The 13,118-nt window shown below is 41.7% G+C and overlaps 2 protein-coding genes across 2 annotated transcripts; one reads left to right on the plus strand and one right to left on the minus strand.

Annotated features, from left to right (window-relative positions):
- Positions 1–750: 750 nt before the first annotated feature.
- Positions 751–5,760, minus strand: en1a (engrailed homeobox 1a). Its single transcript, XM_084908763.1, has 2 exons — positions 4,135–5,760; positions 751–2,323 (listed from the first exon to the last, which is right to left on the minus strand). Exons 1-2 carry the CDS (start codon positions 4,688–4,690, stop codon positions 2,004–2,006), a joined length of 876 nt encoding a protein of 291 aa, XP_084764889.1. The 5' UTR covers positions 4,691–5,760; the 3' UTR covers positions 751–2,003.
- A 6,656-nt stretch (positions 5,761–12,416) lies between these two features.
- On the plus strand, positions 12,417–13,118 carry LOC146371247 (protein FAM200C-like). The gene has a single exon (XM_084955054.1). It carries the CDS (start codon positions 12,417–12,419, stop codon positions 13,116–13,118), a length of 702 nt encoding a protein of 233 aa, XP_084811180.1.

A 13,118-nucleotide genomic window follows, 5' to 3' on the forward strand; every position in this document is an offset into this window, starting at 1 on the left:
GGAGAGTGAAGAAAGTGAGGTTATGCCGGCCGAAGGTTACATTTATTTCTTTTAAACAAACACACTTTTTATCTTGTGAAAGAAATCAATTGGAGTGATAGTCTGTAAATGTAGCTTGTATAAAAACGAGAAAACTTTAAAGTTTCTTTATTTCGTGATTTTTAAATATACTCCAAAAATAATACAAGAAAGAATTTATCTAAAAACAAACCAAACCAAAGATTATTCGAGTGTTTTTGGTTTTACATGGATTGTATTTAGTAATACCCGATCAGGCTGCTCAAACGATAAAGAAACGCACGAACTAATTAAATGTAGGGAATATGAATTGTAATATTCATTTTCTTTTATAATTTTTAACCATTTGCATGAAAAAAAATCAGATACGCCCTCCCTCTCTCACCTGCTTGATTTGTGCCTTTCTGTGTTATTTTAGTGTTGCTTGTAGGCCGTGCCTTGACCTGTCGATTTGCTGGTTGTCTCTCGGAGACACACACACACACACACACAGGCGGACTCACACTGCGTTTACCTTCAGCACCTTGGTATTTTTGTTAAAGGCTGTGCAGAGAGCCGGCTGATGAAATGGGTGATCACAGAAAGACGGAGAGGCAATTTCATGCTCTGTAACGCTTTGAACGGCGTGATAGCGATGCGTCTTGCAGTGTAAATTCACCTCCTTTCCAAAGACCTATGAATATGGATTCAGTTGTCCCCACTCACTTGAACCAATGAGCTGCGACGTCCCCTTACCCCCAGCTTCTCCGCAGACAGCCTCACCTCCATTTTATTTTATTAATTGAATATTCAGTTACACACACACACACACACACACACACACACACAACTGGGTCAGTTCCAATATAAAAGTGTTTATTTGAAATTGTACATAATGTATTTCAAGATGTATTTCAAATAGTGCGATGCTGTTTGCCGAGTGTCTCAGGCCGCTTTGCACCAGAGGAAATGACGCACAGAAGCACTGTAGTAATCCTTGGGTCCGTTTAAGAGACATTTAGCTCAGAAAACACAATTGCACAATTTCGACTAAGAAACCGCTGCAGGTGCACACACACACGGTGACGTTATGAAAATGCAGTACAGGTCACACGTTAATTTGATTTGATTTTCAATTTCTTTGTTCGTTTGTTTATTTCTTTTTATTGATCGGCCGATTAGATAAAAGAAATGGCACAAAAACAGAGAGTGTGGCAAAGCTGCAGATGTTGTGTTTGTGTGAAGGCGTTGTTGTTTCAGTTTTAGCGTGTATGTCTGAAAGTGAAAAAGGACCACAACACGTTTTATGTGCTGCTGTACCAATAAAATATTCACAAAATATTAACGATGGGCTTTTATCGAGGCTCTCTCAGCAATTACAATTTTAACTTATTATTTATAATACTGTTTTTTATATTTTCCGTGTGGTTTCTCAAAGGGCATCATACAGAATCCTCTATTTAGATTAGATCCCACATGTGTTTTCACTGTAACAGATTGCATGAGACGTTCCTAACAAATTCAAAGGGATTTCTTGTGTCTTTTGAACTGACAGAACCACGTTGTTCACATTTGGTACTCAAACTGTGTGTTGAACCTTATTCAAACTGACCGCAGGATTAGTAAAGTACTCGTATGGCTGTTGGAAGTGGTCAGCAGCGCGTTCCAGAACGAAAGCAACTACCATTAGTAAAGTAAAAATGCCCCAGAACATCAGCTGGTGTGCGCCTGTTATGGCTGTGAGGAGGAATGGATGGGTGAGGGTACACTTCAGTCTAACATCAAGGGTGCTGCTGCTTATTAACGTTTCTGAAAGTGTCTATTTCTCAATAAAATCTTTGGTTTGGCGGTGGCAGGTCAGTCTGCTCGAATCTTCTGCTCTAGAGTCACTTCTGAAGAGGAGGAGACGAGGAAGAGGACACTAGCTCGGTCCCCCATCCTCCACGTTAAATTAGATATTATTATTTACAATGTACAGCGTGAGTGTAAGCAGGAAGTCGTGTTCATCAGTCGCTGTCCTCCTTGTCCTCCTGGATGGTGGTGGTGGAATGGTTGTAAAGTCCCTGCGCCATCAGCTGAAGGGCCAGCCCGTTCTTGAAGCCACTGGCCTTTTTGATCTTGGCCCTTTTGTTCTGAAACCATATTTTGATCTGGGACTCGTTGAGGTTGAGCTCCTGGGCCAGAGACTGGCGCCGCTGCTCCGTGATGTAGCGATTCACTTGGAACTCTGTCTTCAGTCTCTGCAGCTGCTCGGCCGTGAAGGCCGTGCGTGGCCGTTTGTCCTCTTTGCCGCTTTTTGACTTTTTCAGTTTCCGTGTCCTTGGGCCTGCAGTAGGGGCGAAAGAAGAGAGCGGAAACGTAAATATGCAGCGTGCGCAGAACAACAGCGCGCTAACAAAGGCCAATGAGCTGGAGTTCTAAGTAATCCAGCCTGCGAGCTATGGATACATGACAGATACTACTGCTACTACTACTACTAATAATAGTAATTATTATTATTATTATTATTATTATTATTATTATTATTATTATTATTTCTTTATTTAATTTACAGAATAACGTTATGTGGCACGTGTCCGTGTGGTGGTGTCTTCAGAGTATCAGCGCGTTTACACACTCCTGATTACTGCCTACACGGATGACTACAGCAGCCTGAGCCCCTGTCTGACATCATTGCGAACACACGTACTTTTAGGTGTTTATCACACAATAATCTGTCATCTAAATATTCGACAATAAGATTTCCTTTTTTTTTTTTTTTTTTAAATGTTTTAGAATATTCGGCCGCGCAGATCATGGTGTGCATAGAACAGCACACGTTTACTGCTTTTTCTCTTTTTCTTTTTAAACGACAAAAACAAATAATGCCAGTTGGAACAGAAAGCTTCAGTTCACACTGAACAAAGTTAAATTCATTAACAAGATGCCGCACAAAGACTATGGTTTGAATAATCCTCTGCTGTAGTGACTGGTGTACGATTGACTTTTTAAAATATTAATAAATGTCTTTACTTGTAGGCTTTGAAATACTGAAGTCCACGTCACAAATAATATGGCTCACACACACACACACACAAATATATATTAATGAATGTGCACGTGTCTTCTAGCTATTTACATCTGCATAGTTTCTTTAGCAAAAATGTAAACACGCGCTTAATAAATTCAAAATGTCCTCTGTAAAGACGAACAGGCTTGCGAGGCTGTAAGACTTTATTTACCTTCAGTTTCTTTGTGTTTTATTCCACCTTACTGATGGCAGCTCACACACCGGGTCACAGGAGCTATTACACGCCATCACCGGTTTTTGTGGAAAGACAATATCTCCTGGAATCAGCCAAAGTACGTGTCAAATATGTTCCGTTGTCAGCTACACAATTCTAATCCTCCAGGATCAACGCTGGACGACTGCTTATGGAAATCTAACAAGACCGATTTTGACTAAAACGGGGAGAAGTTTTTACAGGCCGCACGAGCACTGGTTGTGCTTTTTGATGCGCGTGAATTTAAATTAAAATAGCTTTTAGGATTATTTATTTAATCATTTTTCATTTTGCAAGTGAAACTTTAAACAAACAGAAATTCACAGAAAACTTCCGAAAACACACCAAAGTGTTACAGATGTGTAGTAAACAATTTTATATTTTCATCCCAAAATATATAAATGTAAAATAGATATTATTTTTGAACCGAAATAAATAAATACATGAACCAGCATTTTAAACTGTTTTCTGTCTTTATCGAGTTTTTTTTATTATTGTTGTGCTGCGTCGAGCGGCATGAAATCCTGAGACGATTTAAAAATAAATCAATGCGGCAATGCAAACATTATAATAACATATATCCAGTATTGTATTGCTAACCAATAAACGATTTGGGTTTGATATTAGACTTGAGTAGAGTCAGTGCGGCTTCATTTTTTGAGAACATTTAAACGAAGGTCTGAAAATGTTCTAAAACTTTATTTCGTGCTTTACTTTATTAGAAAAATTGTTCTTCGTTTGTTGCATGGAAACTGTTGAATATTAACGTTTAAAAAAAGTCTTGATGAATAAAATGTTAAGTGAGTTTAGGGTGGAAATAATCCTCAGTTATGCACGGTCACAGTTGCATTTCTTCACGAATCTACTGCCTTACCAGATGAGGGCCTGTCCGAGTATCGGGTGCAGTAAACCCAGGCAGGCCAGAGCAGTGGCTGCGTCTCCGGTGTGGGCGCCGCGGTGCCGTTCAGCACCACCAGCGAAGACGAGGTATTTTCCCCGGCCCCAGTGCCAGTTCTCCCCTCTGCTTTTACGCCATGGCCGTTACCGGTAGAGGGAGCGGCTACGGCTCCCCCGCCGCTAACGTTGCTTTTTTTGGGACTTGCCAAAGAAGCGGAGGAGGCAGAGGACGAACTACTGTCAGTACTGCAGTTGGAGTCCTGGCACGGCGTCCCTGGAAGGCTCGGCCTGCTGATCGCCGGGTGGACGCGCTCCCGACCGGATGTCTGCGCCCTCTCTCGCAGGCCAAGGCCATGCTCCTTCTTGCAGCCAAAGTCCGGTCTCAAAATGTTGTCAATGAAAAAGTTGGTGGTTCTGTGGGCCTGTTGGGCGACCTGTAGAGGCAATATAGGCGGGGAGGGCAGGCTGGGTGACGGGGAAACGCTCTCCCCCTCGCTGCTATCCGAGCTGTTAAGATCCCGCTGCTCCTCCATCGGTGCTTCTCCGAAGAACCTGGTTTCTGTTCTCTTAATCCACTTCCACTGCGTGAGTTTATTTTGTATCCAAATTATGACTACGGGAAGCACTAAAACATAGTTATTTTCTCACCGGAATGGTGCTGGTTGTTGTCATTATTCGGAAACTGTGGGCATCCTCCCTGCGCAAAGGCGCTCCAGAGGGTCATGGTCGTTGATTTACTATAAGACTGACTGTGGTCGCTGTTGCACACTACTCCCACACACCCAGAGCTTTTCACCGCTGTGTGACACTCTTCACAAAGTCCACACGCACACACGCACACACACACACACACACACACACACACACACACACACACACACACACACACACACACACACACACACAACTAGAGGCGCATGAAACGTATCGGGCCAATCACCGACCGGGACACTTTGGAACAGAGTGTGACGACGTCCAATAATGTCATGAGTATCTGAGCCAAGTGGAGAGCTGTGGCGCAGGGAGCAGGCTTCACAGAGAAACCAAACAAGAGATTATCGCTGCTCCTCGCCTTCAGTCTCGTTACGGTGTACTGTTACATCTATACAGCTGATGAACGGAAGAATACTGGCTGTTTACTGCTGGTTTTTGTATGAAATTCAACTGCGCACCTCTACTTTACTTTGAACTGTACAGACACAAGCGGGCCTCAGACCCAGTTAAACCGTGAGCCATGACTGCACACAAAAATGCTTTTAATTGGGCCGTAGCGTAAATACATAGGATGACATTTGGGGGTTTGCTTCCCCACTTACAAGCATGTTTTATCCAAACCAAAGCGCACGCCTTCTACATCTTCATATGCGCCCGTTCGCTCTGAATGGTGGTATCTAACTGCGCACAGCTGCAGGTTAGATACCACCACCTATCAAAACACACACACATACCTGCTGTTTCCCCTTCTTTCTGGCCATTGTTAGCGCGTGTTGTTTTCGCTGAAATAGCGCGCTCTTATCTCTTTCTGAGAGAGAGGAGCTGCCGAGGGATAATTTATAGGTTTTAATTATTTTTTATTCCGCCTGATGAGCCGGACGTTCATCACCTGGCTGCAAGAGAAAAGCCGTTCAAAGTCTCCGTCAACGTCGCCTTGCCAAACACTTCATCAAAGTGTGAGCAAAGTGGGCCGATAGAATACCAGAAATGCGCATAATAGACAGGCACGCCGCCTGCCAAGATGTTAATAGAAAAGCTGCTGTGCAGCGGAATACTGAGAGGTTGTGTGAAGGGACAACTTAATTGGTATAATTCATATTAAATGAAGCCTGATTATATGTCTTACACGAAATAATAATACTAATAATAACAATAATGATCTGTAATGTTTTACATTCTAAGATGCCCTAATTGGCTTTAGTCTTCCTGCAGCAATTCCCCAATAGGCTGTGGTTTTATCAACATAAAAACACTGATAGTGTGATTATAAACCAGACCCTGTGTCTCCTTTAACTTGACTACTTATTGTCTTTTCTTCGTTCCTTTAGTAGAATAAGGAGTAAACTTCATAGCAGTCGTGTCATTAAATATACCGATAATAACTAATACAGCGCTTCACTCGGCTCTATATCATCGACTATAAAATGTTCATGAATCATTTTGCAATTCATAATCATTATAATAGTTTGGTTGTTATAACAAGCCTTATTATAACAAGCTATGATGAGTCTTATTTTTATATATTGATTATTGAAAATGTTTTACGTTGAACATTTCACAGTTACATTACTGCTGCGATCATTTGCTTTATCTCTGGCTTTCATCTCCGTCAGTCAGTAAGCGTTATGATTTAGAGCTGCTTGTTTTCCTAATAATTCCCTTATCCTCAAGTTTAAGGTTTAGTAATATGATTGCAACACTGCAGAAAGCGATAGGCTCAGAAAACGCAATAACGCAAGAATCCCCGGAGTTGAACGGACATGAAAACGAATGAATCTATATGAACACAAAAAGAACAGACGCATGTTTAGATTTTATTCGTTGACGTAGCTATGACATAATCTGCTAACTGTAACAAAAATACAGTTTGGCTAAAAAAGAAAGAAAAAAATCCGAACTTCTGTGTTTTCATTTTTGAGTTCTATTTTTTTTTAAATCGACTAAAAAAGAAATGCGTTTAATTTGATAAACTCGTAATAATGATATCTGTGCTGCACCTGATTAAACATATACTTGTACATTATTTCAGCTTCACAATAATCTGCTTAGAACTGCTATTTAAACAAAAGAAAATCAAAAGAAACATTAAAACTACAAAAAGCGAAAACCCGTTTTTATATAATCCGCTAAGGAAGTATCACGGATCACCCACCGGTGTCTCTGAACCTGTACAGCGGGACAGTGGAGCAGGCGGTCAGACCTCAGGACATTAAAAAAGTACGATGTTCGGCTGTTATTATTGTTCTTATTATTATTGTTATTAACAACCACAACACCAATAGTAATAATAATAAAATCACGTGTATAGGAAACCTCAGGGAGCTGTCTTTTTAAAATTATAATTTACCTTTAATTTCATGGCAAACGATCTAAAAACACTGTAGCAGTTAGAAACAAATGAGAATGAAAATTTTATTGAAATTTGTTGGGGGAAACATTTAGCAGTAATGCCAAGAGGAATTCTTAATTTACAGCGTGACAGAAACACACACACACACACACACACACACACACACACACACACACACACACACACACACACTCTTTCACTGTTTTTTTTTAATTATTGTGATTTTAATGTTACTACTGAAATAAGTCTCTATCTTTAAAGCAGAAACATTTCAGCAGTCCACGTCTGAGGAAAAAAAATTATATCAGGGCGACACCTAGTGGTTGGTGATGGGTACAGCAGGTCTCTCGAACCATTGCCGTTCCTTTTTAATAGCTATTTTGTCCCGTTTCTCGGTGTGTACATCTCCTGACATCTTATACTAAATTCTAGTTCAGGGGTGTTAGCTGGTAGGAACACTGTGGGCGGTTATAGACAGTTGGTCTACCTGCTAATAGTCTGCTGTCAGATAGGGTCGTTTCAACAATATGTGGTGTCTGTGGGCTGTGGATGCTCATGCTGTTACTGGTCCATCAGCCAGCTCCAGGTAAACGTGAAAACAAAAAAGTGTTTAAGTGAAACCCAGTGTTAAAAACAAGGAAAATATCCACTGCAGCCACTGTCTGTACTTGATGTTTTAAAATCTTTATGTCTCTTTATTGTAGTGCATACACTGGGGTGGCTGTAGCTCAGGCAGTATGTCATCTAACAACTGGAAGGTTAATGGTTTGATCCCCTCCTGTTTACATGACAAATAATCACAGGGCAGGAGGAGACTGTGAGTGTGTGTGTGTGTGTGTGTGTGTACACTACCAGTGAAAAGTTTGGATGCACATTTTCATTTAATGGGGTTTTTATTTTATTTTTATGACTATGTACATTGTAGATTCTCACTGAATGTACACGTATGACATTACGTGGTAAAGTAAAAAGTGTAAAATAACTCAAAACACGTTTTAGATTTTTTAAAATAGCCACCATTTGCTTACCTATTTGCACATACTTAGCATTCTCTCGATGGGCTTCATGAGGTAGTCACCTGAAGAAATCGCGAAGGAGTTCTCAGGGATGCTGAGCACTTGTCTGACCTTTTGCCTTCACTCTGTGGTCCATCTCATCCCAAACTGTGGAGGCCAGGCCATTTGGCGCAGCACTCCATCACTCTCCTTCTTGGTCAAATAGCCCTGACACAGCCTGGACGTGTGTTTGGGGTCATTGTCCTGTTGAAAAAGAAATAATGGTTCAACTAAAAACCAGATGGGATGACATGTTGCTGGAGGACGCTGTGGTAGCAATGCTGGTTTAGTGTGCCTTCAATTTTGGACAAATATTCAAATGTGTCTGCGTCACACAGAGCAGGTGGAACCAAAGATCTCAAATGTGGACTCATCAGACCAAAGCACAGATTTCCACTGGTCTAATGTCCATCCCTTATCTGGACTCTGATCTGAGCTGCTGTTAAAATGTGACTTCTGAGGCTGGTGACTCAGATGTATTTATCCTCAGCAGCAGAGGGGACTCCTGGTCTTCCTTTCCTGGGGCGTCCTCATGTGAGACAGTTTCATTGTGGTCTTGATGGTTTCTGTGACTGCACTTGGGGACACATTCAAAGTTTTAGCAGTTTTCCGACTGACTGACCTTCAGTTCTTAAAGTAATGATGGGCTGTTGTTTCTCTTTACTTAGCTGATTGGTTCTCGCCGTAATATGAATTCTAACAGTTGTCAAACAGGCCTGTCAGCTGTGCACCAACCTGACTGCTGCACAACACAACTGATGGTCCCAACGTCATTAAGAAGGCAACAAACCCCACCAATGAACCCTGACAGGCTCACCTGTGAGGTGAAACCATTTCAACCATTTCATCATGAAGCTCACTGAGAGAAGGCCGAGGGTTTGCAGCGCTATCAACATAGCAAAGGGCGGCTAATCTCAGTAATCTGAAATATAAAACACATTTAGAGTTATTTATCTTTTTTTTCTTTGCTACATAATTAAATATATCTTGCTTCATATATTTGATATCGTCAGTTTGCATTTACGATGTAGAAAGTAGTAAAAATAAAGAAAAACTATTAAATGAGAAGGTGTGTCCAAACATTTTATTTTGCCCTCCATCACTGTAGCAATCAGAATTATTGTCTGAAGGCCAAGAAAAATGCCCAACAGGTTTATTTTCCCATGTAAACCATTATGCCTTTTTGTATGCTGGTCCACTTGACTGTCATAGTTTATCTTTGTTATTATTATATATATTATATATTTTAAGTTATTGCAATCACAACAGACAGGACCAGGGGACAGGAAAGAGAAAGAAGAAGAAAAGAGAAGTTGGAAAGAGAGTTAACAGAAGGAGAGTTAAAGAAATAAAATAGAGGAGAAGAGGGATAGAAAGAGAAAAGACAGTGAAAATCTGCTTGATCACCTGCCGAAAAAAAACCAAGCAAAAACCAAATAAGACACTAGAGAAACCACAGCAACAACCGACAAGGTCCTCTTTTCCCACCTTTTCCACCATAGATCATTTATTTAACCCTGATTTTAACAGCTCCCAAAGAACCCCCACAGACTCACTCTGTGAGCAGTTTGCAGACCACTTCAGGGGAAAAGTCAGCGCCATCAGATGCAATATTTTATCTTCTCGTGATATGATTTTAAACACATCTGAGGGCTCGATTGTACCTGAGGAGACACTGGACAGCTTTGTCCTGGTTAATGCTGAGAACCTTAAGAAAGTTTTCTCCACAGTGAGATCCACCACATGTCTTTTAGATCCAATCCCCTCTTCACTTTATAAAACACTTTATGGATTTTTTGAAGCTGAGCTTTTATACATGATGAATTGCTCTCTTCAGTGGGGTGTCTTCCCTGCTGCCTTTAAAACGGCGGTGGTGAGGCCCCTTCTGAAGAAGAGCAATTTGGATTGTAATGATTTTAATAACTACAGACCTGTATCCAACTTACCATTTTTAAGTAAAAGTTTAGAAAAACGTGTTTTTACTCAGATTAATGATTTTCTGAATGATAGACAGATCCTGGAGATATTCCAGTCTGGATTTAGGGTGAACCACAGCACAGAGACGGCTCTCCTAAAGGTTCTAAATGATCTTAGATGTAACTGGGACTCCCAAAAGCTCTCAGTCCTGGTGCTGCTGGATCTAAGCGCAGCCTGTGATACAGTAGACCACGCTATTCTTTTAAACAGACTGAAACACATGGTGAGCCAAGGTGTGAAACTGGGTGTGGGTCCCAATCAGCCAGAGTTTCGGGTGTGTTCATTGTGAAACCTGGCCCCACCTTATCATGCGAATTCCTGAGGTCAGATGGCCCAGGATGTGAGTGGGCGTTAAGGCGTCTGGGAAGGGATCTCAAAACTGGATTATAGATGGCAGAGAGTTGGTGTCGTAAACCCCCGCCTCTGTTCAAAGATGGTCGCTCACAGTGGACATAGATGGCTTCTTTCACTCCTCTTTCAAACCATCTGTCCTCTCTGTCCAAAATGTGAACATTGGCATCCTCGAAAGAGTGTCCTTTATCCTTAAGATGCAGATGGACTGCTGAGTCTTGTCCTGTGGAGGTGGCTCTTCTGTGTTGTGCCATGCGCTTGTGAAGTGGCTGTTTGGTCTCTCCAAACAAAGGTGTAGGTGTGTTAGATCATGTTGTGGTGATCCTTGGGTTGAGGAGATTTGTCATTGGATAATGGCAGGTCATCCTGAAACAATCAGAATCCTTTATTAATCTCTAAGGAAATTATGTGGGTTACAGATGCTCCAAGAAGAAATGGTAAAAATAGTAACAGTAACAGACTAAACTCCAAACAATACAATATGTTACAGATTTTAATATTAATTAGTCATTGTCAATTGTTGATTTGTCCTGTTCTCATTGTATGACGAATTATGATGGCTGTTTGGTAGCCGTTTGCATACTATGCACACTCTCTCTCTCTTCATATATGTGTGTGTACAACAGTTTTATGTTAATGTACAATCCTTAATATGTTTTTTTTGTGTGTGTGTGTGTGGGGGGGGGGGGGGGGGGGGGGGGGGGCGCCAGAGGGAGTGTTCGCCCAGGGCGCCAAACAGGCTAGGACCGCCACTGTATATGTGTAGGGAGAGAGAGAGAGAGCAAGTCTTATTACACACTACAGTTGCAGAGCAAACTCACATATCCCTTTTTGGAGTACGGATCCTTCAAAGATGGGAAGACTGACACGATTCCAAGTGCATGAAACTTCTTTGTTGCTTTACTTACAGTTCTCCTGCAAAAGCAGGAGTGTTTTTGTGATAAGATCCTTGCCAGTTTTAAAAATGAATAGAATAAACATCATTCCTCTTACCCTTCCTTTTCACGCATGTGAGCTACAATGATGTTCACCATTAATCGCCTGGTGGAATCTTTCAAACTCTCAGTTTTTTCATACTCATGGATGACAGTCACCCCTGCTGGTTTGGAAGTCAGAATCTGCTCCACTGTCTAAACCAGGGGTCACCAACACGGTGCCCGCGGGCACCAGGTCGCCCGCAAGGACCACATGAGTCGCCCGGGGGCCTGTTCTAAAAATAGCTCACCATAACAACTTACCAGTAACCTGCATCTATTTTTATTTTTTCTTGCTATTTTTTTTTTTATCACAATTGCATTGGTGTTAATTTGTTAGAGATAATATATAAAAAAAATGTTTATTATTAAATATTAGATCATGATCTAATATTTAGTGCTAGCTGGTCTCCACGGAAACAGTTGCCGTGAAGACCAGCAAAGGCAAAGGTGAGGAGATGAGGAAAACATGGCGGAAAAAAGGAAGAAAACATATAATTTTCACAGTGAATGGGAGGAAGAGTTATTTTTTACCACTGTGAAAGATTCATGTGTGTGTCTCATTTGCGGGGCAACTGTGGCAACGGCAAAGCGGCACAACGTGGAGAGACATTTCCCAACGTGTCACACAAGCTACCATGCTAACTACCCAAAGGGCAGCACACTGCGAGCGGAAAAGGCCCGCGAATTAAACGCAGGTTTGAGCAAACAGCAGTCTTTTTTCACGAGACCGGTGAAAAACTCTCAAAAAGCATCCGAAGCCTCATTTAGAGCTACACATTTCATGATTAAGAAAAAGAAGGCATTTTTAGACGGGGAGGTTTTCAAAGAAGCAATGATGATAATTGCAAAAACTGTGCTTAAAGACGAGAAATATGGAAACGATGTAATCTCCACTCTCTCCGATGTCCAGCTGGGGGCAACTACAATTGTTAGAAGAGTGTCGGCTATGTCCGGGAACTTGGCCGATCAGTTGGATCAGGATCTGGCAAAGTGCAGTTGGTTTAGCATCCAGTGTGACGAGTCCGTGGACAGCAGCAGTACAGCACAGCTGATGGTCTTTATCCGGATGGTATTTGATGGTTTCTCCACAAAAGAAGAACTTCTGACACTACTGCCGCTAAAGACAACTATGAAGGGAATTGACATCTATAACGCGGTGAAGGAGTTTTTCGCGAAGAAAAAGGTACCGTTGGAAAAGCTGGTATCAGTGACTACCGACGGGGCTCCTGCTATGATCGGCCGACATACGGGATTCATCGCTCACAGTAAAGGTGACACAGAGTTCCCAAACTTCATGCATTACCACTGCATCATTCACCAGCAGGCGTTATGCGCAAAGGTGATCGGCTTCGAGCACGTCATGACTCCCGTCGTGAAGATCATAAACAGCATCCGCTCCAGAACTAAACAGCACAGAACATTCAAGGTGCTATTGGAGGAGCTGTCAGCTGAATATGGTGACCTGCTACTACATACGGAAATCCGGTGGCTCAGCAGGGGACGGATTTTGCTTCGTTTTTTTGTCACTTTTGGGTGA

The sequence above is a fragment of the Perissodus microlepis genome, chromosome 16, assembly GCF_051167445.1.
Source record: "Perissodus microlepis isolate ML-2025 ecotype Zambia chromosome 16, ASM5116744v1, whole genome shotgun sequence".
NCBI lineage: Eukaryota > Metazoa > Chordata > Actinopteri > Cichliformes > Cichlidae > Perissodus > Perissodus microlepis.